The sequence below is a fragment of the Periophthalmus magnuspinnatus genome, chromosome 20 (genome assembly GCF_009829125.3).
Source record: "Periophthalmus magnuspinnatus isolate fPerMag1 chromosome 20, fPerMag1.2.pri, whole genome shotgun sequence".
NCBI lineage: Eukaryota > Metazoa > Chordata > Actinopteri > Gobiiformes > Gobiidae > Periophthalmus > Periophthalmus magnuspinnatus.
This window is the reverse complement of record NC_047145.1, coordinates 4,818,484-4,845,038: the sequence shown is the minus strand read 5'-3', so window position 1 is coordinate 4,845,038 and position 26,555 is coordinate 4,818,484. Positions and strand designations below refer to the sequence as shown.

The following is a 26,555-nucleotide window of genomic DNA, read 5'->3' as shown; positions in this document are numbered from 1 at the left end:
TCATCTGTGTGTAGCACATCTGTAATTGGGTCTAAATGTTAGAGCTAGTCTGGCCTGTATATCATGTTGTTATATTTAATTTTAATAGGCTGGGCTGGTGACGGTATTTTAGGAACGTTCAAAGGTTTTAATTCAAACAGTGGTTATTTTTATAAACAAAACTGAATGACTAAAACCAGGGCTCAAACCCAGACCAAAGCGGGACCAAACTATATATATGTGTGTGTGTGTGTGTGTGTGTGTGTGTGTGTGTGTGTGTGTATATATATATATGTGTATATGTATATGTATATGTATGTATATATGTATATATGTATATGTGTATATGTATATATATATATATAGATAGATATAGATACTAACTGGAAAAACTGTTGGCTAACTGTAGCTAGCTTGTGACTGCAATGTCATTTGAGAGGGCAAGCACAAATCAGCTCACCTGTTGTAGTTCCAAATTGTGTTAAAACAAAGCTCAGATTAAGGTCTAACTTTAGTAACAAAGCTTCAGACAGAGCAATGCCTCCAGTTAGCGTCACACCCCCAGAGAATGTGGATGGCATCAGGTCCAAAGTATGAACGTTTCCGTGCACAAAAGTTTTTTCTTAAGTTCTTCTAATCAGTGGCACATTTCCTGGTTGGTTTATCTCATTGTGCTGATCTTGTTCATAACCTTGACTGATAAAGCTGCAGGAGGCGGGACTTGAGTCGACCACAAAGCTTATATGTACGCCTACTTCCTGTTTGAACTGTCAATCACTTAAATTATAAACACGCTCAGACCTGCTGCTAGGTGTTTATAGGACGGCATTTTCATTCGACCTTTCACCCCTGAGTTTACAAATGTAGCTGTCAGACTGGATTTAGACTTAAAAGGAATATATCAAATATTTACACAGACTAAACCGGGACTAAACCGGGACTAAACCGGGACTAAACCGGGACTAAACCGGGACTAAACCGGGACTAAACCGGGACTGACCCGGGACTGACCCGGGACTGAACATGGCCTTGGACTGAAACAGGGCTAAACCAGGACTGACCCGAAACTAAACCAAGATTTAGCTTGAACCAGATCTGGATCAGGGCTGAATCAGGACGAGGACTGAACTCAGGCTGAACCGGGAAAAACATTGGACTAAAATGGGACTAAACTACCTTTGTAACACAATGAGTTTGTGAATGGGGCTTGAATGCGTCTTAGCTGCTCTAATCCTTTAATATTGTCTTAATCCCCTTTTAATCGAAATTCAGTGCTGATTATAGTCCTTCTTTAGTCCTGTTACTGTGTTAGTCCTGGTCCAAGCCTTGGATATAGATCAGGGTATAAATCTTTTGTGTAATAATGTGTAGTAATGTGCTCCACAAACCTTTATGAAATGACTTCAGTGGCCTGTACCTGATTTTGTCCTATGTATTTGAGCAAAAGTTGTCTTGCCCCAGTACATATTTATTGTATAAGCAGCTGTTGAGTTCAAAATAAGACTGCTGTGTACAGTCTGTATCTAATTAGAATGCACTGTATTGCCCAATGATGAGGAAGTGAATTGTTAGCATGCTAGTTGTTATCGTGAGGCAAACTCTGCTCTGACCTCTGAAAGTTGTGAAAAGGGCTTGTATAAACTCATCTTGGTGAATAATTAGGATGCTCTGAATGCATAAGGTAAGTGAGGAATAACTTTGAACTGCTGCAAAATGAACTAGTTCTGTTTTACAAGACAGGTACAGAGCCTTTGAATAATTATGAAAAAACAAATTAAAAAACAAAGGATAAATAAACACACACGAGCTGTTCCCATTGCTGCTCTGTCTACAGTATAAGCTATATTTCTTCTTCCTGTTTCTGCTGTTTTGAGGAACTGCCTTTGAGGTAAATGTAGGGCCTGACTCTTACTTGGCCTGGCAGAGGACATCCTCCTGCTTGTTTCTATGGAAATGTTGTTTCTGAGGCTGTAATGATCCTCAGTATGGCAAAAAACTACCTCCACGAGAATGTTCTGAAGTATGGTTTTAACTGTCTATTTCCATGGAATTATGTTGGGGACATGCCACCTCCAGAAAGTTGCGTACTGTAGCTTTAAAACAAGTGTAAAGTTGTACATTTTCTAAAATCTACACATTTGTCTTGAGTTAACAGTGGCATGTTTTATGATGGTTTATGATTATGCATTGGTTAACAGTTAATTATTGTTAAAGAAACTGAATAAAGTGCAGTCCTAGTTTTGAAGGCCTTTGATAAAATGTTCTTCTGATGTATTTCTGTTATAAGTTAATTATGATGATTGCTTTAGTACTGTCAGTTGGAGCTGCCACTGTTACAGATGTAGGATAACAGGTTATGTAGTGCCATTATATAACTTCATTTTTGAGAAGACTTAAAGAAGAACTGCCAAACCAATACAAGAGTCCTATGCATTTCACAACATGTTTGTAGAGCTCTGAACTACAGGCTGCATCATGAGATAAATATGCTATACTCAATACCTGTGTTTATTATTGCAATAACAATACAATTGTGATATTTTAATATACTTTTTTCACAAGTTCAGTCAATTTAAAGCAAAAATGCGCATCCTTCATTTCTATTCAAACTAGGTCAAAAGAAAAACTTAAAGACAAAACCAAGACCAACCCAAGTCTAAATTAATAAGGAAAATCATGAATAAAATCTGCCTTTTTGTCCATGTTACTTTCCAAAAACAGAAGACTTCAGAAAAAAGGAGAACTTTTATTTTCTTGCAACATATTTGCAGACTTTGCAGTTAACTATTCAGTTTTGATTTCATTGCAGTTTATCTTTCAGCCATTGGAGGTCGGTATCGAAAGTTTTCTCTGCGTTGAATAAACAAACAGAATTAGTGCAGCCTGTATAATAAGAAATGAACTCATCACACTGACTGAAATATATATTTGTGATAAGAATTGTATAAAGGTAAGTAAATATTAATACATTTGGATCATTGATACTGGATTAAATGCGATTAATAGGTGGTTTTGTCTTGAAAGAAGTAGTAGTAGTCATAGTGGTAGTAATAGTATCCATTTCTACTTCATTCCATACATAAAGTACATATTTGAGATGAAGTGTTATGAAATTGTGGTGATGAGTCTATTTGTAGTGAGTCATAGTCATAGCTTTCTCAAATGAAGATTTAAGATATTACAAATACAACTGATGTGGTGTACTGTTGGCAGGGTGGGAAGGCTGCAAGATAAATCATAATTAAATTGAAATTGCAATTTGAATGGACATAATTAGCAAACTGCAAAGACTGCAGTTTTTAAAAGTTCCATCTTCTTAAATGTGATTCTGGTATTTTTCAGCAATTCATATTTCCTTTTTTTTTTCAATTCCCTTGGATATGTTTAAAATGTGAACTTTGAAGATAATCATATTGTTAAAACACAGACTACCAGTCAAATATTTGGACACACCATCTCATTCAATGTTTTTTACTACTTTCTACAGTTTATATGCATGCAGAAGACTTCAAATATGAAACAACATGTTTTCTGTATGTATATAAAATGTAGAAAGTAGTAAAAATAAAGAAAACATTGACTGAGGTGTGTCAAAGCTGTTGACTGGTAGTGTAAATCTCAGATGTAATCAGTCGCAGTGCTTGTTTGCAGATAAGAGCTAGGGGAAAACATGCATTTTCAGAGCGCTCAAGCCTCAAATGCAAAATACAGTATCCCTCAAACATGCATGAATCCATCAAATAATACAACTCACAATACGCTTATGGTGAGAGAACACAGTTATAACATGGTTAAAAGCTCATAAAAACTGATTTTATATAATATCCTCCTTTAAAGCTACCATCTGTGAGGTTTTTTGTTTTTTTTTACCGGTAGATGGCAGATGTGAAACCTATTCTTCCTCCCGCCTCGGCTCACCTGGCCCCGCCCCTTTGCTCTAGTATCGATACTAAAAAAGTCACATTCACAGGACAGAAATTAACCTTTCATGAATAGCTTTAGAATGATCTTGAACTGTATCAGAACAAGTACACACCAGTGGACCATTATGGAACATACCTGGATGACTGAGGGATTACAAAGATATAAGGCCATGTGGTATTATAAAAGGAAGTATTTAATGTTGAAAATCACATTCTCAGAGTTTTTTATTATCATTGCAATCAGTATTGAGTGTCGGGTCTATTCCTTAGTACTGAAATGGAGTTTGAAATGTTTGTACCGTAACAGCACTAACACAGACAGCATCTAGTGGTGATATAAGAGACTACAACAGGGGTGGGTTGGCCAGTCTATAGACAAATGGTAGTTTTATGTATTTTTGTAATCTTTCTTTTTTCATTTGTATGTATTAAAATGTGTTTCAGGAGCCACACCACGAGGCTGAGGATTCAGTGGGAGAGGACGACTCGGCTCCTGTGAGTAAAACACAAGTGTCAATCATTTTAAAACATGCTCTGGTTTTAGCATAGTCTTTGGTCGTTGATTACATAAAGTGCATATGATAGAATAGAATGCTCATTTCACTAAAAACTAGTTAACATACAGTATTTAAGATTTTACTACAAATCTTACTTAGTGTTCTCAAGTCGAATAATGTAATATGGTCATTCAATAACTGTTACCTAGCAACCATAACATTAACAAGGGTCCCAATAAATACAATATCGACTTATCGCTCAATATATGAAAGCTGGAACAGTATTTTTGGGGGTCAGTGCATATCGTGTATACATTGTATTTGCACTATTGGGAATTTTTTTTTTTTTTTTTTTCGGCCAATACAATAACATTTAAGCTGTAAAATTTGAGTTAATACCTTCTATGACTTATTACAGATGCAAACTAACGACTAAAATGTTTCTTTCTGCTATTTGTTCCAGCTCATGATTTTTAACAATATTGTAGATTTTTAATAGTTTTTGTGGTATAAATCTGCTCTTGAGTTCTTGTGTCAGTGGCAGAAATGAGTTTCACTATTATCGTTTATTTACTTCAGCAATGTATTGAACTTCAAAATATGTTGACAGGTCATGACAGGCCTAAACCAAAGTGTGACTAATTTACATAATAGTTATGATTAAACTGTTAAAAATGGATGCTGACTCCTCAATTTTGTTAATTGAAGGTTTAAGCTGTCAGAACATTGCTTTCGGTTTTTGCTAACTGTCCCTAGATTTTGGATAGGATTTTGTATATTGATGACATAGGTAGAGAGATCCTCTTTAAAAACTCACTGCTGCTTCCTGTACTTACTTAACTGATCTAAAACTATGATAAATATATAGCACAGACACTAATCCACCAATCTAAGTAAAAAATCATTTTAAAAACATGAAAACCTGTCTTGTGCACATGATGGGATGTTCTGATATGAACACGTTGTAAAGTGGAGGTGCCTTGTTTTGTGCACAATAGTCTCCATTGTTTTGAGGTAAAACAGTTCCACCCTGCTGGATGTTTGAATGCAGGCTTATGTTTTCACAAGCTCTGGTTCTGGTCTGTGGCCATCTTAATGTATGTTGTGTTTGAGAGGCAAAACATAAATATACCTGCATTTGGTTGGTTAGCAATAATTAGGCTGTTGCATTGTAAAGAAAAGTTATTTATTGCAAAGAGGTAAATGTTTTTCAAGGTAGTCTTTTTAGTCATATCAGTAGTGGGAGCTCAACAGTGGTGGGCTGTTGTATTGAATTAAAAATGGCTGGATCGGGTATCGACTTCCAAAATGCTGATTCAATTTAAGGGTTGTAGTCTGCTCAGAAAATCTTATTTGTCATATGCCAGCTCATAATCTCATATGTTTGAACTTGAATCAATACAAAGCTGTTCTGTAGTAACTCAAGTGATAAATAACAGCGGCATAACACATTTGGATCAGTTTTTTTTTTTATGTCAATCTCTGCACTGACATCGGTTTATATTGGGTATTGGCAGATATTTAAAGCCATTGTGTTGAAATCGTTAGTGGAACTGACAAAGCTTTATTGGCTAATGAGTATTTTTTGGCATATTTTGAAAAGTTTTACAGACAATGCTATAAATTTGTACTTGTTTATGCGATATATTTGACATATCGGCTTTTCAGTTCAGTTCTTATGCCCTTACTGTATTTGAAGTTAGCCGAGTCTGTTGTGCTTTGTTATCTCTCAGCAGTTTGCCTGACTGTGAATGGAGTTGTGGAGCGGCAGACTGTAAAACATGTGCTCCTGCAGAGAAGGGACGCCCACCCAGTGCAGACTAATCGCTGGTTCAGAGTGAATAAAGTCATGAGTCAGATCCTCCCTCACATTCACTCACTGTCAGCAATTAGACTGAGCCCACCATTCGAGGAAATTACCAGATATGATGGAACTTTATTCCATTATTATTTTACTGTAATCTTCTGGCATGTTTAGTGGAGAGTTAAACAGAGGATAGTAGACTGTTGGTGGGCTTTCTATAACGGTTTTGGTACATTTACAGCAGAATGCCACAATAACTTACACAAAAAATTATATGTATACTATGTAACTTTTGTAATGGATGGCTTGTATCCATGGTGATGCTGGTGCTGTCTTCAACAGTGTTCCATAAACTGATTTCTCAATGTGGACAAGCAGGTGACACCAGTAGACCAAGTTACAGGTCAGATCTGTGGAGAGGCCACACTGCTCACAGCTGACACCTGAATATACTGACTGACCAGGTTATTCCATCAATGAATTTGTTCTTCCCTGATGACACGGGCATATTCCAAGATGACAATGCCAGGATTCATGGGGCTCAAATTGTGAAAGAGTTGGTTCAGGAGCATGAGACATAATTTTCACACATGTATTGTCCACCACAGAGTCCAGACCTTAACCCCACTGAGAATCTTTGGGATGTGCTGGAGAAGGCTTTGTGCAGCGTCAGACTCGACCATCATCAATGCAACATCTTGGTGAAAAATTAATGCAGCCCTGGATGGAAATAAATCTTGTGACATTGCAGAAGTTTAACGAAACAATGCCACAGTGAATGGCAGCTAAAAAAAGCTAAAGGCAGTCCAACGAAATATTAGAGTGTGAGACTTTCTTTTCTTTTGGCCAGGCAGTGCACTGGGGAATATTCCAGGCAAGACTTTTACATCTCCATGGAGACAAGCAACCAGACCCTCTACTAGAAAAGTTACATAGTTGAGACCTAGTCTGGCTCGGATTTAATTTGCTGTGCTGCTTAGAAATATATCATGATTTTAGCCCTGCTTTATATCATATATTGTTGGACCAAGATTCTAATTCAAAAATACCAAACCTAAACTCGCATAGAACATAGTTGGACCTTTCTGAAATAGTTTTTGAATGGTTCTGATCTAAATGTACTAAAAAAACATGATATTGCAGGAGGTATCATTTTGTGTTAAAATACAATTCAGGCATAAAAAGTGAGCGCTAAAGATTGCTTTTGAATTATCCTTGTAGCAAAAACACAATAAACCTGATACAGATTTTGGCAGCACATTTGCTATCCGGGCAGCCCCAGCCTCCTCATTCCTCAGACTGGTAGCGATGTTAGTGCTGGTGCTTTCTGTGAGCTGCAGTGGAGACAGCAGCTGGGTATTGATTTTTAAATGCAGAGAGAGAGAGAAAGCCTAGGATCCAGTGTCAGAGGAGCCACTTCCATCAGAGCAGGACAAGTCCAAACCTGCAACACAGAAGAGTGAATCAGGGCCTAAGACTGCACTCGCTTCACTCTATAACTTCTACTGTATTCTGACTTCTATTTATGTTTGATTTATGTTTAAAAGGTAGGATTCTGTTCCAGGAGCATTCACGAGAAGATTGAAATATGAACCTATAAACTAATACAAGAATCCCATGCATTTCATACATGTTTGTAGAGATCTGAACTACAGGTACAACAAGATTATGTTCTCTGCTGAGGACTTGTAGTATCTAATTGCAGCCTTTGATAATGGTGCCAAATACAGATCCACCATACCAGTCCGATATCTGTACTTTTGCATATTCGCCAAACAGCTGCCCAAAGAATATATACACAAAGCTTTATTTTAACAGTTTAGCGCAAAGACTGCACAAACTCACAGCTCCCTTATCCAATTTTTGGATGAGTTTGTTGTAAATTCTGATAAAATATGTGAAAAATATTGACAGAGCTCATCTCCCATCAGTACGGATGGTCTGGCACCTGCTTATCTATAAAGATTATGGTTTGTCTTGATATATTCCACAGTATGACAATTTGTCTATACTCATGGAGACAAGCACACTGTAAAATCAGTCTATATTACAGGTCAGATCTGTGGAGAGGAGACCACAGTCACTGTAAGAATGCATGTTTTTAGCTTATAAAAATGTCTGTGATTGAATAAATGAGAAGAAAGTTGCCAAATACTGTGGAGCATTCCAGGCAACGCAATATCATCAGCATAAGGCAAACAGGTGGCAGACAATCCATTAGAAAAGTTTCATAGTGCATCTTTAAACACATCCAGGAGCATTTCAGGACATGTTTGTAGAGGTCTAAACTACAGGGTTAGATTGACATGAGAAGGCCCAGTGGGTTATATTATAATTTCTGCTTTTGCAAGAAATTGTTCTATTTTTTCAAACTGAGAAGTCGAGATTGCAGATTTCTGTTACAATTAATCTTTGACTTGGTGAAAATGTTGTCAAGAGTGGTTGATGAATAATCTTTTCAGCATGGCCAATCCATCTTTTATATTCTTGAACAGAAAAGTCTTTTTGCCTGAATTTAATTTCAAAATGTTAAAGTCACAAGAATGTTTTATATAAAGACTGATATAGTTAGTTTTCTAGCAATCCTCACATGGTGCTCGTTGTAACCATGTCATGTATCAAAGTCTCTCCAGTATAGTCTTCTGCCAATAAAACTTCAGGTGTGTGTGTGTGTGTGTGTATATATATATATATATATATATCAAATATGAATTTTATTTAACAAGGAAAGTCCCATTGAAATTGCGATCTCTTTTTCAAGGGAGTCATAGTCAAGACAGCTCTACATCTATATGTTTGGCAAAATGTTCAGCAGTTACCACAGTGACACAAAGCACACATTAGCTGTCAAAAACTGGAGAAAAAAAAATACAAAATTAATTTAAACAACACTTTGCTAGCCAGGGTTGGGACTGTAATGTTATTTGAGACAAACTTCAACCAGCTCACCTATTAGGTTAGTTTTCAGCTGAGTTCTTTATGAGGTTTTTAAAAAGCTCAGATTAAAGTCCAACTTGAGTTACTTGAGCTTCAGACAGAGCAGTGCCTCCAGGTAGCATCACGCCCCCAAGGAATGTTGATGACACCAGCTGCAAAGTATCAGTTGGAACCAGTTCTTTTAGTTACATGTCCCTGTTTTTGGCAAATTGTACCCCATGTTTACTATTTCTTCACCAAATCATCCCCACTTCTTTCTACCATCTTAACATCCTAGTGTATATTTCTGCACATGGTTTAGTGTGAACAGTGAAGTTGGTGCAGCGTGTGCCGATGAATACATTACACAGGCGTTAATGACACGCTCTAACTCACATTCACCCAACTGTGAAACCTCTCCTAATGTATGTGTGCCATGTATCCAACTCTGCACTCCACTAATCTGATTTTTGGAGCTTTCCACCAGGGTAAAACGTTTTCTATTAAATTTATTTTTGTATGGTGTAATATAACAACAGCGGTCGCTTCACAAAAAAGTCGATTTACCCAATAGAAAGCGAGAAAAACAAACAGTTAAACAGTCACTGGTCAATAACAGACGAGCTAACCAAGCGTCACTGCTACTGTTTTTAGCCCCATGGTGACTCTTATTTAGACTGCCTCTCTCCTCCTTATGCATTGTAAAATTTTTAACATTTATTTGTCATTCTACAGCCCTGGTTTAGACCTGGTTTAGTTTTGGTGTAGTCCTGGACAATTAAGAGCCTGCCCTGGTTAATTCGTCTGTGTTAGGTTAGGTTTAACTTGGACCAATTATAGAAATAGTTAAACGAGGACATTGTAACTTTTCTGGTGGTGGGCCCATTGCTTGCTAGTATCCATGGAGATATTATTGCCTAACCTGCATGGTATGTTCCAATGTATGGCAAAACAATATCACCATGGAGACAAGCAGATACCCAGGTGGCCCTTTAAAGGTGTAGTTTTTCATGTTTTTAATAAAGTACAATCTAGTTAACTTTAAATAGTTTGTCCATAATTATTTTTCCCAAAGCTCATGCATTTTCAACACCCTAATAACTCCCAGAGGCCATTGCTGTGATCTTAAAGCTAAAAACAACTAGCATGCTAACTTTCACCTCCAGACAATAAAATGCGTTCTAATTAGATCCAGACAGCAAACAGAGGACATATTTTGATCTCTAGAGCTGTTCATGCAATATATCTGTACTGTGACAAGACAAATATTTTGCTCAAATACGCGGGGAAAAAATCAGGTACAAGCTCTTTGAGTACCACATGTGTGATGATAATATACAAACCCAGGTACATACAACAGCTGGAGGTTTCCCAAAGTGATAAAATTCCTCTCTTCAGACCTTCACCGCCGTGACTGCTCCAAGGAACAGTCCTGCATATATTATATTTTTGGATTATTTTGTATTCTGGTAACTCACTGCTTCTATTGTTGAAGAGATCCGCACAAATTTCTGTAAATATATTTTGTAGAGTAGGCGTTGGACTGGTTTGACCACTGTTAAAATGGAAGATGATGCAACTGGAAAAACTTCCAAGTTCAGTCTCAAATCAATTCATTTGTGCTGAAAAATATCTAATTGTGATTTTTGCATTGGAATTAGTTTTGCAGGTTTTTGTACTGCTAAAATCTCCATTCTGTGCAAATAAGTGCATTTTTAAAACATATCCAGAGGCATTGATATTATGAGAGAAGACTGAAATATGAACTACAAATACAGGAAAACGCATGCATTCCAGAACATGCAATTTGTTAAGGTTCTAAACGACACTACAGTGGCCATTTAGAGATATTTATGTTTGCCACAAATCTCAACTCTATATTATTAAGGGTGCGCTATGTATATTTTCTGGTAGAGGTCCATTTGCGACCTCAGTGTGGTAGGTTTATATGTGGTGTGACAGTCACTTTGCTGCTGCTGTGTCACCATACACCAGACCATGTGTTCACCTCAAATATTTATTTATTAATCGAAAAGGCTTTAATAGACCCACAACAGAAAGAATCTGTAGAGCTGCGATATCTTTGCCAACACTGCACTGCACGGTGTGAGTGGCTGACATTTTTTTTTTTAAATAAAAGCATGCAAGATAGATAGTTTGTAAAAGCAATAACATTCTCCATGGAGACAAGCAGGTGGCAGATCCTCCACCGGAAAAGTTACATAGTTCATTTTTCATATTTCATAAGTCTGTGTACATGTGCTATCCAAAAAGTCAGATTTTCCCTCACGATCAGCCTGCCACAACTGTCAAGCTTAGAGGAAAGTTAACGCTGTTACATTTTAAAAAAATCTACACTGTGTTTTTTATGCAAGTCCCATGACAATAGAGGTTCAATATATTAACCTTTTAGGGATGATCTTGAAATGATTTTTACGACTTCAGAAAACACAATTAGGCTGCAGTTTAGAAGGTCATTGTAATTACTACAGCCATTTATCAAAAAACCTCCTAATGATGACAATTATTGACAAATCTGTAGTAAATAATGATCACATGACATTTTGTGTGTGTATGTCAAAGATGAATACATAATGACATAATTGCACCAAAGATATATTGATTTTTCCTGTAAATAATGCAATAACATCCTTCTTTTTGTTTCATTTATGGAACCTACTGGATGACTGAGGGATTACACAGATATAAGACACATGGGAATATAAAAGAAAGTACTGAGATTTAATGTTGAAAGTCACTGTCGAATCACCGCAGTGGTAGAGCAACTTTAACAACTTTTACCTGAGGGAGAGACACCCCATGACCCATATTGATAACCCCCTTTAAAACCCTTTTACCTCCCAAGGTTGGACCAGGACCAGCCCAGAAAAGTGTAAGAAAGTGTGAAAAAACCTACCTTACGAAGATCTGGTCTCCTGCGTGTAGATTTATAAACTACTAAACTTTTAGTCTAGCTAAAAGAAGAGGAGATCAAGTGTGGAGACAAAAATGAGGTGTAGTCAGTAAATGTCTTTTTTGTGTGTTTATTGCCAAGCGAACTTCAACTGAGGGTTCTAAGTCGGGTATGTTCAATGTGACCTGGAACAGTGAGAGATTTTGGCTACTGTCTCAATGGTAGACAGGCGGGTCCCACATCTAATCCAGACTTGTCAGGTATCGAACTACCTACACCCATTCAGCCGGTGGGTACAAATGAGGCACGATTCGATATGGTCCTGGATCTGGTGAGAGACTCTGGCAACTGTCTCAATGGTAGACAGGCGGGTCCCACCTAAACTCCTAGGCTTCCAAGAATCGAAAGGCTCTCACCCAAATCGGTGGCAAGCACTTGAGGTGACTAATTGGGTGCGAGACTGCCCAGTCTCCACGTCAAAAAGACCTCGGGGAAATGCGTCAATGAGTGTGAAACACAAAGTCTCCACGTCAAAGAGATCTCCGTTTGCTTGCAGAATGAGTACAGCTTATATACAGTTTACAAGGGGCTTTCCAAATCTCAAGAACCAATCAGTGTTTGACAGCAAGTGTGGCCTGCCCACTAGGTACTTCCCCTCTATTACAGATATGGTCTGTTCCTGTGCACTCAGTGAACCGGAAAGTTTCCAAATATGGTCACTTCCTGTGCACTCAGTGAACTGGAAAGTTTCCAAATATGGTCACTTCCTGTGCACCCAGCGAACTGTAGAGTTGCACCTGCGCAGCTGTGTCTTGAACTTGTCTTAAACTCACTGAACTTTTGAACTTTGTCTTAACTTCAATTTAGAGCAAATTTAAGCTTTTAATTCAATGTCAGTTATAGCCAGCCCAGTTCATACTGTCAAACATTGATCTTACAATTATTACCTTGTTATTACAAGCATAAGAAAACATTTTAATAAGTATAAAAGTATAAAAAGTATAAAAGTATAAAAGTAAAAATAAAACAAAAGGCACTTTGGTTATATTATAATGTACCATTCAATCATTTAGCATCAGATTGTTACTTAAATGCATCATAAAATCAAAACAAGCTATAAATGCAGTCCTAAAATATAACAAGCAACTAGCATAAACTAGCAACATTAGCACATCCATAAGGTCCTTTTAGCTAAAACATTCTTTTAACCAATTGAGCAACTTAGGCACCTTTAATAATCATAATATCATAAGCGTATCAAATAACAGAATAAAGCTAATCGAATACCCATTTAATAGATGAGTCTGAATTTAGCAAGTTGATATAGATAAGTCGGTAAATCAGTAAATCAATCATATTTACTTCATAACTTCAGCATAACATTTTAACTACCTTAAGCATTATTAAAGCAGTGTGACGTCACGTTCACGCACCCTCTGGCGACCCCTGCTGGGATCCTTCAACATCCTCCTCCGTGAATGTGACGTTCACACTTAATCATCAAAGTCCGTGGAAGAGAAAAGCAAGTCGTTTCAGCAAGTCCAAATGTCACTTCTTGATGTAATCCTATAATGTTCGTTCCAATATAGTCCAAATAGAGTTCCTTGTTGTGATCCAATAAATGTCCATAGAGAAGCTTGTCAAAGATTCAGTCCATGTCCAGAGCAGAGATCAGACAAAAGGAGAAACCGATACACGTAGCGGGACAACAGCCGCCGTTCTCACTCATCATGAGGCGCCCGATGATAGGTGCCCCTAGCTCTCCATTTCTTTTCCTCCTCGTATTTGTCTGCCTCCTGTAAATCATCCCGAAGCCTCTTCAATTCCTGATCGTTATTTCCGATTATGGGCGGATCGTCCAGCCCCGCACGTCTTTCCCAGTCCTCTGCCATACCCCATGTCCATGCGAACATGTGGCGTATATGATACTGCGTAGAAGTCTCGATCAGGGGCGGCGGCCCATGAGTGAGCTTCAACAGATCATCTCCCCAGAGTAGTGGCCCGGAAATGACCACTGCACCCGGGGGGTCAGGCTTGCCTCTGGGTCGCTTGGACTCTTCCCGAAACACTATCGGGCGAAGCCAATCTCCCCATAGGACATGACCCTGGTAGCGTACGTAGGCTCGATCAATCAGCCAGCCCTGAATCCCTTTACTGGGGCCCTCCATGATGCGTGCGTTGACACACATAGTCACAGGTTCTCTCACAGGCTTCCACTCGGGAGGAGCCCCCGTTCGTATCATGCTCCGATTGTCCAGACACGGCACATAGCGCTCTGACCGTGCATTCAACTCGATAGTCCCTTTGGTCTTATTCCAGGCGGGATTCTCCTTGTAGAACGGGACCACCATCTTCAGCAGCGGCTTGGGTCCAACATTCTGGAACTGAGATGCATGTCGTCCGACGTGGACCTTCTCCACTAGTGCGTAGTACCGCAGGTCCCCCCTGAGTGTCCTATGCTCTGCACAAAGACTCGAAACTGATATTACTCCTCCCTTCCTAGCATCCACCTTCACTTTGCAATTTTTACCCTTCTTCTTCTGCCGTCTTGCTTTTCCCTTAGACTTTGGTGCTGTTAACTCCTCTCTCCTGGTTTTTCTATACTCATACAAATCGATCAGCTGGATATCAGACTCATCCGAGTCTGTTCCACTGACCTGCCCCTTCTCCTCCAGCTGCTGCCTGTTTTTAGGAAAGCTCACACTGCCACTACTTTTCTCCCCCTCAACGTTACTCATCCCTGCTGCAAACATGCTTTTAGCATCAAGCAAGCCTACATCTCTATCACTGCTAGACAGGCTATGTACACCCACTAATGTGCCACAACTTTGGCTCCGTGTAATTCCACTGGCCATCGTCACCTAAAATAAAACATAAAAGTTAACACCACTTCCTACGACCATTGTAACCTCCCACTTGCTTCACAAAGCTGATGTCATGTCTCCTGCCACACACTCTTATTTCACCAGTTTTCTTTCCCGTAATCACTACAACTGCTGTCTCCTGGTTCTCATATACCGCAATCATGATACCTTCCTCTGACGCCATATATGCGTCAGTACCTCGGTTAACCTTGGTAATTTTGAACATTCCTAACACCCCTGGGTTAAGTTTCTTAAGATCAACCATAGTCGGGTAGTCTCTTTTTCCCAAACTCCAATATGCCAAATCTGCCCATAGCTGGGCTCTGCCCAAATGCCGAGGGAAGAGAATGATTCCGTTACGGGTCCTTAATATGGTGCCCGAGCGTATGTCTCGAATCTTAACTACCCCCGAAGTCCCCCTGGGTTCAATTTCAACTGTGTCCACTATGATTCCCGGTACAGATACAGACTGTTTTACTTCCTCCTTATCCACTACTCCAGTAGCTTCAAATGTCAACTGTTTTTCAGTGCCAGTAAGCATTTCATTCCATATTTCATCATTGACTGGGTCTACTGTGCGCATTTCTGCCTCTGCGTCTTTTTTGTCCTCCTCATAAATACTTTTAACTCGTGCCTTCTCCTCATCTGTATTGCTAATCCAATTTAGATATTCAATTCTTTGTGTCTTCTCTCCCTCTGTGTTATTAAGTTCCTCTAAATGGTTACTTTTTTGTGCTACCCCCTCCTCTGTGGTACTAAACCAATCCAGGAAATCCAATTCTCCTCTTGACTCATTTTCTGTCCCTAGGTCTATGTCTTTAAGTAAATCAAAATCAATTTCGTCTATGTCCAAATCCAATATATCATCTAATTTGTATTCTAATCCTCCGCTTGTGGATACCCCCGCCAGTCCGGTCTCACTCTCTTTCTTGGCCTCATCACCCATGTCGATCTAGAGATGCGCCTTGGGCGTGTTCTCCGAAGATCGGCACCGTGAGCCCTGCAGTGAGTAATATCCAGACCCACAGGGTCGTTGAAAAATCTTATATCCGTGTCAGGTTTGACGGTAACCACGTTCGGAGTGAGGGTAATATCCAATTGCCAGTTTTCTGATGTCACCACTCTCCGAGAGATAACGTTAGCCGGTACAAATAGGTTAGGGTAGTTGACCAGACACGTCAGGCACATGCGTCCTGGTCCCGCACTACACTCCACCTCACGGTTTTCACAGAGCACGTCAAATTCAATCCTGGGCCTCCGCACCACTGGCTCTCTGGCTTCGGACTGTGAGCGAGAGGACTCTGGTGGCTGGGCCGTCTCGTTTATCGGCTCGACCTGACTTTCGTCCTAGAACAAAATACATAAATGCCAGGGCAACATAGTAAGTGTCCAACCCAAAAAGGATCATAACCCCTCCATAGAGCAAAGCCGAGCCCCATTCTATCACTATACGCCGAATTATTCTCTTTGCCAATTGTCCGCTAGACACCTGTCTCATAACAATTCCTCCCAGGACTACACCTACGCTACCGTAGAGTACCACTAGAACCAGTCTAATTGTAGCATAATGTTTTGATAAGTAGTAAACTACTAAGACATCGAGCATGCCTTCCACACAGTAGGCTGTAATCAGTATGATTTTCCATAGCCTAAATACCCTTTGAGAAAATGATTCAATTGTACTAAGCATCAAAAAGACTAAGCTTGTATGATACATCTTCCTCTGTACCAATCTTCTGACCAGACTAACCACTACAATTGCAACAGTCCTCAGTAAGGTGATCCATATTGGATACAAATTTGTCATTATAGGAAGTACACCCAGACATAGAATAATCAACTCCTTTACCTCAATGGGTGCTCCTTCTAGGTAAGCCTCAGCCTGTGTGTAGTTATTAGACATCCTCTATCAGCAAGGGTCAAGGTCTTAAATGAGCCTTTCACTCCTGCGTCTCTACCCTTAAAACTTTATGACTCCACCCCTTATTTCCTGTTTTATGGCACCCACTGTCACGAATAATACGCCGTGACAGATGCGGTTCTCCTTTCCGAGGTCCGATGCACAGCTGCGGGGATTCTTTGCTAACCACGTCCTGTTTTTCTTCAGAATTCGTCCCCTCTTCTCGCCGCAGCTGCACTTCTGACCTCCTTAGTTTAACACCTCTGCTGTCACACCTATAGACAATAACATCTTAATTTGAGTAAACAACTATGACCACCTAACTCTACTCCTTTCACACAAACTTACTCAGCAGTAGCATTTTTACCTAAACCACCGCCTAAGACCCAGTGCCATACCTAGGCTACCAAGGCAGGCTACTACTGCCACTTTAACACGCGTTGACAACGGGGGCACTACTTTATACCTCCTTAACACAGCAGTTACTTTGCCTATAATTTCTCTTCTGTCTTGAACAGCTCCACTAAAATAATTTTTCCAAAAGAACACCACCAATTCATTCACCACCTTCTCCATTGCGTGCTCTTGCCCTGCTGTCTGCAACTTTCGGCCTAGAGCGGCTCCAAATACCATCATGGCAATAATACGCCCCCAGTTCACTACGCCGTCTTCAAATACACTTTCTGCGACAAATGTCACAACTATAACATCTTCTAACAGGAGAGTATTGATGTTAATTACTTCATTGGCTGCCTTATCAAAATCGTATTCACCTGCCACCAACTCATCTACCATGTCCTCTAAAACTCCTCTTAAAACTTTATCAAACATTGTCCTTTTTGCGTCTAACGCCGTGCACCATTGCTTCAGAACCCACTGTGCGTCACTTCTGAGCCTTGTTCTTCCGCCTTCGTCTCTTGATGGGTTGCTTCTTCCGCCCATCATTGCTGCTCCTGTGGCACATTTTAATACATAGAGCATTACACCCTACTTTAATTAACAAATATAGCAGTGCTAGTCCAGCTACAACCCCTAGAGCCACAAATATTGGTCCTTTTATCCATTCCCAGATCCAGCTGAGTATAGGCATAATACCATTGTCTAATACCGTCTTAGGGAGATTTTTTACATCCTCCCAAACGGGTTTCAGTACAGTTTGATGTATATCCTCTGCAGCAACTTTAAAAATTCCAAACGTAGAACTAAGATTTTCCAAAAAGGTAGGCGCAATTCTAGGTTTGCCAAACTCATGATGACATCCCCTTTGAAAGTCTATTCTCCATTCTGGGAACTTATCCTTGTCCGGGTAGGAGTTCTGGTATTCCATGAGATCCCCTTTAACATAAGGTTCTTCTTCCAGGGTGAACCCTGTATTCTTTCCATCAATAGTCTGGGATCCTTCAGGCAAAGGGTATTGCTCCGCTGGGAGACAAGCCAGCTGTGACAGAGTACGCCACCTCATAAATCTTAAATACACGGGGTCTATGGTATTAAATCGGCCTCTCTTCGTCCTTCCCTCTGCGCCTTTTGTTCTTCCCGCCGGGTATTGCAATAGTACGACCATCTTCCCCCTTTTTATAGGGTGAAAATCAAGCTGATAAACATGATGCGGGTTCCCTCCTGCTTCATCCCAGGGTAATATTTCAGGTACCGTACCTAACCACTGTTTGTTCAGGGTCCCTGGCGCAACCGTTAGCAGGCCCCCTTTCCGTGTTACTACTCTGGTTAAAATCGCCTCCTTTGTATAGTGCCAGCTCCTGTCATAATCATACCCGGCCCACGTCTGTGCCCCAATGGAGCCCCACGTGGCTCCTTCCGTCGGCAAATCAATCAACCATGGGTGCCAGCTTGTCCCTATGTTACTCACTAAATTGGGCCATTTGATCTTATCCTCCAACCACAGTCTGTACCTAGTAGTCTCCGTGTCCTCTCCTGGACTTACCATGATATATGGCACAACTAATGGGGATTTAGAAGCCTCGGATATCCCTGATTCTCCTCCTGTTAAAGCATACAGTTGAGCTGCCCAAAAGTCTCTCATCATCCCCTCAACTTTATCCTTGCTTCGATTTTGCGAACAATGAAGCATTATTCCCTGCCATCTCTTATCTCCACCAACCCCCACGGGTTGATATAGCTTGTATCTATAATATTCTACTAAGCCCATCATGGGTTGAATGTACCATTTGTCTAGGTCTCGCAATTTTGGTGCCTTCACTTTTTTCCCATTCACTTCCTGCCATTCGGGTTCACCAAGTTTCAAAGCCAACTTGGTGTTCTCGTCCCTGTATCCCGCAATATCTTTGCGATGTATATTTGTATCAAGTATGCACGTTTTGGTATCATTCCACCACTTTGCAAAACCACCCTTATGCATCCACTGCTGTATTTTTGGGTGCGAGAACACAGGCACCATGAGGGTCAACCCTATACCTACTGAGTGTACCCTGGTGGAGTTGTACATATGCCCTATGGACTCATTCCTCCTCGCCTTGTGCCACACACTCGCATTTGAAAACAATCTGTATTCTCCATCTGCATATACAGTGATAAACTTTATCATACGCCTTTGCACTGGGTTTAACTTCAATGCTTCCACTATCTGGTCATCACTGCGCCACCTATTTTTATTATCCCGAGGGTACAAAACTACTATCGTCCAATTAAAATACAATGGATCATTTCGATTAGTACTAGGATAGTAGCCACAGGACTGACATATGGGATGCCCACATTCATGAAAACCTGGTCTAGCCTTTTGACCTTTTTTAGCCTTTTTCCCCGGACTGATAGAGCGCCTAGCTCTGCTCTTCTTTTTCTGACTTCCCTTCTCCTGAACTTTTCCACTTTTCCTCTTATTATCCATTTGTTTCACTTTCACATGCCTTCGAGCATGGTGAAATAAGTTCACCATCACTACTCTATCCCACCGGACAATTCTATCCACATCTTTGTCAAACTTCCAGTCAGATACTTCCTCTTCCCCTACTTGCTCTTGCAGCATCACTGGTTCACATTCTGACTGTTCACAGCTACAGTTAGTTCCTCTGTAGTACCGTGAGTCTTGTCCTCCGAACACCGTAATGTTCACTCTAGCCCTCCATTCTAGGCATAACAAATTTTGCCCTGGTTCATAATTCACACATCTAAACAATACAGTTAGAGTCGACTTTACCAAACTCCACCGTGCTACATCACATGTCCTATTGCCATCTGCTGAGGTGTTTTTCACAATCATTCCAGCCAACTCCTGCCATGAATCTCTGTCCTGAACCCTTAGTTCCATGCCTCTTTTCTTAGTGCAATTTTCCTGAGCGCACCAGCTCACTTCTAAGGTCATATTAGCTTCTCCACTCGAATCTCCACCAGAATTTACTCCTGCTTTGTCTATCTGGCTCACTGGCCAGGATACATAAAATTCCTCTGTCTCATACGTGACAACCCCAGCATTTTCTATCAGCTTCACGTCAGTAGACAACTCTAGCGCGGTCTGTGCTAAACTTATTATCAAAATTATAAATGCTGAGCCCACAACAAATGGCGCTGTCAACAAAAATATGAGGCAACATCTGCGCCTCCTTCTTCTACTTCTATCCCTGGCTAATCTTTTAACAACCCTATTAGCCAATTCTTCACATCCTTCCTCTTCCGAGCTGTATTCCTCTATCATTCGGTCATCTTCCATCGCTTCGTCAGTGACCTCTCCTGGGCACCTGTAACAATAGGCCCAGTGGGTCCATTACCACTAATTTAGGCCATGTTTGGGTGCATCACCACCCTAGTACCCTCATGTATAGTACAATTCTCCCTATAGTACAATCGAGAGCTGGAAATCCAAGCTCTGCTATACGTGCTCCTAATCCATTCTTGCCTACAGGTGATTCCTTCTTTCACTTGCTTCTGACACTCCAGTCTTACCCACAACATCTCTGGCCTCACAACACACTCTTTTACTTCACATTTCACAAACTCTACACTTGAAGGATCTCTCACGGCGTCACTAATTTTCTTCCACAAATTGCTACACCTCTTTGCCTTATTCATTATATATTCATCTCTCTGGTGTAACCCCTGTTCTCCTGCAACTTTTGGCGTGGTGTTTTCACATTTGCTCTCTATTGGCAAACCCACCCACTCTTCATATACCAAAGTGCAGTTGTTACATGTCACATCCAGGAACTTCTCAACTACAATGCTCGTGTTGGTCACAAACAGACCGACACCCAATACTATCATCAATATTGCGCACACAGCACTAGCTGCCGCAGCCATCACATCCAACACTTCCCCGGGCTTCCTTGAATTTCTCTCAACTGCCCCCATTTCCACATAAATTCCAGAGTCAGAGTCGCTCATGATCTTCAACTCCCCGACACCTGCAATGGAATTACTCCTTTAGAAATAGTTAGGACTTGGAGGGTCACATGACTCCCCAGACTCTCTGCTCCCCACTGGCTTATCCTTATTCTTATCATGCCACTTCTTGTACCAATTGGTCCACCCCCTTTTTCCTTTGGGAAATTTACATATACTCTTATTAGTCATAACCACCTGAGGAGGCGACTCTAATCGGCAAACTGCCGACATGCCATAGCATGCTTGCTCTGCTTCTTGCACCCTTACTTCACGCATCTGTACCAACAACCTGACCCACTTTCCTGAGGCCCCTCTCACTGTTCTCGCTGCATTCCATTTTCTGAGTATCAACGGATACTTTACATCGTTCCTAGTACCAGTGGTTACCCAATCCACAGTATTTGCTGCCACTCTAAATATCCCCCACACCTTCGAGGATGACTCTACTGCAGGCCTATCACGCCATGCTTCAGCCAATTCTGCTCCTAAATCAGTTAACTGATCCTCCTCCTCTGAGGTCTGACTGCTAAGCCATTTTCCAAAACCCCTTATTTTTATTGCCTTGCCCTGTTTTATCACGGGGATTCTATATTGATTTTCCAGATTTCGTTCCATGGTTTTATTGTCCCATACTACTCCTGACCTATAAGCCAACAGAGTCACCGGAATCACCCTGGTGCTATCAACACAACCACAATAACCCCAACTTGTAGTTCGACAATTGCACTCTTCTATGTGCTGGTCATTTCTAGTGATTAGCCATCTTTGGCCCTGGCTGACCCAGCACTCCTCACAAAAAGAAACTTTATATTGCCCCACTAACTCCAAGCCTTTCCCCGTGTAAGGCTCGTCTTCAACTGCTACCCCTCTGCGGTTCTTTCTTTTCCCTATCCATTTCAACTTAAAACATTCATCACCACACAGCACACATCTGCCTGGATCATATGACCCAAATTTCACACGCATACCAGACTCCGCTCCAGGCAAAGCCTTCCCAACTCTCACACACTTTTCACTCGCCCAAACGACAATTATTCCTGGTGTGATCCAACCTTGGTCCTGCACAACAGCAGACAACTGAGATGCAGCGCCCCCCTCCCACTCCCTTATATTCCCCCTGTTGTTTCCCTCTCCCTCCCCCCTGTTCCCGCTATTCCCCCGCGTGGCTTCTGCCATTTTAGTATTAGTTGCGTCGGATTTACTTTCTTTCCGCTTTTTAACGTTATTAGGTTACCTTCAACTGAAGCTATTTCGTCGCTTCCTTCCAGATCGGTCCTAACGTATTTTCCAGCACTTATTATGCCTCTCTTGACCCACACCTGATCTCCAACCTGTAATACACATGGCTTTGGATCAGTTTCTTTCTCATGTCTCTCCAACTTTGGCATAGATAGCCATTGATTGATTTTTAGGAGCCTTACAGGCTCATCCCATGGTTCGTCTGACTCTGCGATCAGCTCTTTTGCCCTCCCCACAGCTCTCTCCGCGCATCCATTCGTTCTGCTCGAATAAGGCGTTGATAATATATGCTGCATTCCTAACGCTTCTAAGGCGTTTTCAAACTGCATGGAGGTGAACATAGTGGCGTTGTCTGTCCTTACAGATTCTAGCTCGTCTAGCGGCGTTACATACTCACATAGACACTTCACTGCTTCATTTGCAGACTCTCTTTTAATGGGATAAACTCTGGTATATCCTCCTGCGTTATCCACTATAATTAAGAACTTTTCGTGACCTTTCCTAGTCTTACTGCTGAGGTGGCCTACGTCCATCGATATGTGACGCCCTTGGGTTGCACATTTTATCTTTAGTTCTTCAGTCTGCACTTTCTCATTCCCCCTTTGAGAGCGCACCGTTCGCATGCCCTCTTTATTTCCTGGTACTTCTCTTTCCATCTCGGGATCAGTATCCCCTGTCTTTTAAACCACCTAGTGATCCTTTCCTGTCCTGCATGGCCTAATGTCTCATGCGCCATTTTAATAAAGCCTTCCATTTCCTCCTCTGGCACTACTACTTTCCCCTCGTGATACCATGACTTAGGAACATATGCTGCCCTGGTCTCTAAAAGAGCACCTGCATGTCTTAACTGAGCTAATTTATCCACTTCCTGATTTCCCTTTCCTTTCTCATCTGCCACAGGGCGATGGCTGTAGATATGTTCTACCCAAATCCTCTTCCTCTGTGCAAGCTGTGATATAACTATCCATTGCTCCATGTGTTCTAATTCCTTCCCCTTGTGAGTCTGAAAATTTGTTTGCCTCCAGATGTCCAGATTTTGATCAAACCCCTCGACTACATATTTGCTGTCCGAAATTATTTTAATATCTCGGAATTTCTTCCTGTCTGCCCAAGCCAGGGCCTTCATGAAGGCCTCAATCTCGGCAGTCTGTGCTGACCCTTTCACATGACCTTTCTGCTGAAACAATCTCCTACCTAAAGGATCATAAGCGATCCACGCCCAATAAGCATTGTCTCTGTCCTGGTTCTTTTTGCTTCCATCTGTGTAAATTATTACTTTAGGCAAAAACTTCAACTTTTTCTCTTCACTGACTGGTTTTGTGGGTGGATCTCCACTTAGCCTAAACTGCCATTTTGGGTCTATTAGCAGCATCTGCCATTTCCCCCATCTTGACTGATAGGCTTTAGCTCCCTCTACTGTGTCCTTTGATAATTCTTTTAACAACGGCCAAGTAGTCCTTATGTCCACTGACTCCGGGTCCCCATATTTTTTAAGGCCTTTATAAGCTGCATAAAGCAGTGACAACTCTTTCTCCAATCCGGTGTATCTTAGTTCGGTAGGAGAGTATACTTTACTGATTAATAGACTAGGCTGTTTAGATCCTTCATTGTACACCCATAAAGTTCCTCCTCTGTCCGTCAGCTCTGTCTCCACCCGTAGTGGTGTTCGTGCTTCTCTGGGCTCTAACTCTACCGCCTTCTCCTTGCTGTACTTAATCAGCGTGTCCCATTCGGTCAGTTCCTCAGGGGTCAACTCCCGGTTGTGCACTGTCATTTTGTCACCTTCTCTCTTTCTCAAACCCCTTTTCAAGTCATGTATTACCATTGCCTTTTCTGCAAAATGTGGTATATGCCCGCTCACATAAATTAACTTCCCCATTGCCGACTCTAAATCTAACAAAGTTTTGGGTACGGGGATATTTTCAAAGTACTCTGATGCCACTGCTCTACCTACTTTGTTTACTGTAAATCCTAGGTATTTCACTTCACTTACTCCTATCTGGCACTTCTTTAGACCTATCTTCATCCCTGCTTCTTTTAGCCTCTTTAAAATTTCATCTAGCATATAAAAATGCTCCTCTTGTGAGTCTGTTGTCCAGTATATGTCGTCAACATATACTGTAACATCTAGCCCTTCCATGATTTTCTCCATCTGCTCTTGGAAAACTACTGGGGAGTTTACGTATCCCTGGGGCAGAGACAGCCACCTATAGCCTTTCCCTTTATGCTGGAAACACGTTTTATAAGTACTATAGTGCTCTAATTTACATGACCAGAAACCATTAGACAGGTCGATTACACTTTTATAAGTTTTAGCTGGTAAAAACTCTAATGATTTTCTCGGGTTTAAATTCTGCCTCACGTCTTTTTGGGTTATTCTGTTTAGCTCTTTTAGATTATGGACCGGCCTAAATGTCCCATCTTTTTTCGGTACTGCTTGAATGGGCATGATACAGGGCGGATTCGGCTCCTCAGCTATTACTCCTAATTTTAGCAGTTCTTCAATTGTCCTTCCCAATTCCTCCTCTGCATCAGGATTTAACGGATACTGGGTATATTTTCCTGGCATTCCTCCTAATATTACGTGTTGGAAGCCTTTTAAGCACCCTACATCGTTTTTAAAACCTGCAAAAGCGCCCTTGTCCAGACTTTCTTTTAGTTTTTGTTTATCTAGCATAGATTCAGCTAAAATTTGTTGCTTTTGAGCTTCGACATCATATTCTTTCATCCAATTTACTTCTAGCGATTCTGCTGCCTTCAGATCTTTTAGGCCTAATAAATTTAGTTTTCCTTGTATCCCTACAATTTTTCCCCATTGCACTCTGTTAACTCTTTTCACACTGCCATCTGCTAACTGGACTTCTACTGTTTCTTCTAAGCATTCTGTGGGTGTTTTTATCACGCTAATGTCTGCCCCGGTATCTATCACGAATTCGGTTGCTTTTGGTCCATTTTTCACTAAAGCTCTCAGCCTGCCATCTCGTTCGTAAGCTACACGTTCAAGTTGGGAAAGTATTTCGCTTCCCACTCCCTTACTTCGCGAGTCACTCTGTCCCTCTCTTGCTGATTCAGAGTTTTCCATGTGTCCCCTGATACCCTGGGCGGATCGGGTGCCCCTTCTGGTATCGGTTGCCTCTTCCAGTATCTGTATTTCTGTTGCCCGAATCTCTGCGTTCCCCCGTCTACCGGTTGATCCTGGCGGGCTCCCTGTTCTTGCCTGTTGTTTGGCCTGTCTCCCTGCCTGTTCCTTGGCCCTGGCCTGTTCTGATCCCAATTGTCTCTCTGCTTGGGTGGCTCCCAGCTGCGCTCCTGTCTCTGTCTCTCCCAATTGCCTGCTCTCCTGGGCTCCTGTGTCTCGTTTCTCCACTGCTGGTGCTGAGGGGCACCCTGGTTTGCTTGGGCTCCACCTGTTCCTCTTGACTGGCTCCCTACATTCTGCCGTGTGGAATTTTCTTGGTTGTACTGAGAGCGGGGGCCTTGCTGGCCCCCCTTTGCGTTTTTTGCCTTCTTTTGTTCACGGCGAAGTACAGTTAAACTATCAAATTGCTTGACCCTGGCGAGCTGTTCTGATCTGGACAAGTCTGGCCACTGTACTGCCAACATTGCCCCCTTTTCCAATTTCGTTAGGAACCTAACCACCTGATTCATGGTTGCTCTTTTCTCTTCTAGATCTGCCAAAGCGAGTTGTAGAGTAAGTTGGGCATCATCTACTAATCTTGCTTTAGTCTCTATTAGTTCGTCTATATCTTCCTTTCCTGGCTCTGAGGGCAGTGTTTTCAGTGCTTGTAACAGGGTGAATGAGCGGGGCAAATTTAGCCCCTGTTTTAGATTTACTGCCCATGACACCATTTTGTTACGCATTACTTCATTTGGGACTCCACTTACGTGACATCTTCTCAAATATTCTCTGCTAGTTTCACCCCTATCTTTCTCTGGGAAGAGGCCCACCATAGCTGCGAACTCCATCTTTGTACTCCCTGATTCATTACCTTCGTCCTCCTCTTCTGAGCCTAAAATTGTTTCTCTATTCATCTGGGGCGTGGCAAATATGTTTCTTTCAACTAGCCCTGAACGTTGTCTTGAGCGGCCCCTGGGCCCTGGGTCTGAGTAAACCCCGGACAGCGTCCCTGTGGGTCGCTCAGGGCTATCTGTGCGCCATGGTC

The 26,555-nt window shown here is 41.4% G+C and overlaps 1 protein-coding gene across 2 annotated transcripts in view; it reads left to right on the top strand.

Annotated features, from left to right (window-relative positions):
* rps6ka3b (ribosomal protein S6 kinase, polypeptide 3b) overlaps nucleotides 1-26,555 on the top strand; it is an 86,393-nt gene that overhangs the window by 3,610 nt on the left and 56,228 nt on the right. For both annotated transcript variants that reach the window (XM_033985876.2, XM_033985875.2), the window contains exon 2: nucleotides 4,347-4,397. In XM_033985876.2, coding sequence (XP_033841767.1) covers nucleotides 4,347-4,397 — 51 coding nt within the window. The remainder of the gene's footprint in view (nucleotides 1-4,346; nucleotides 4,398-26,555) is intronic.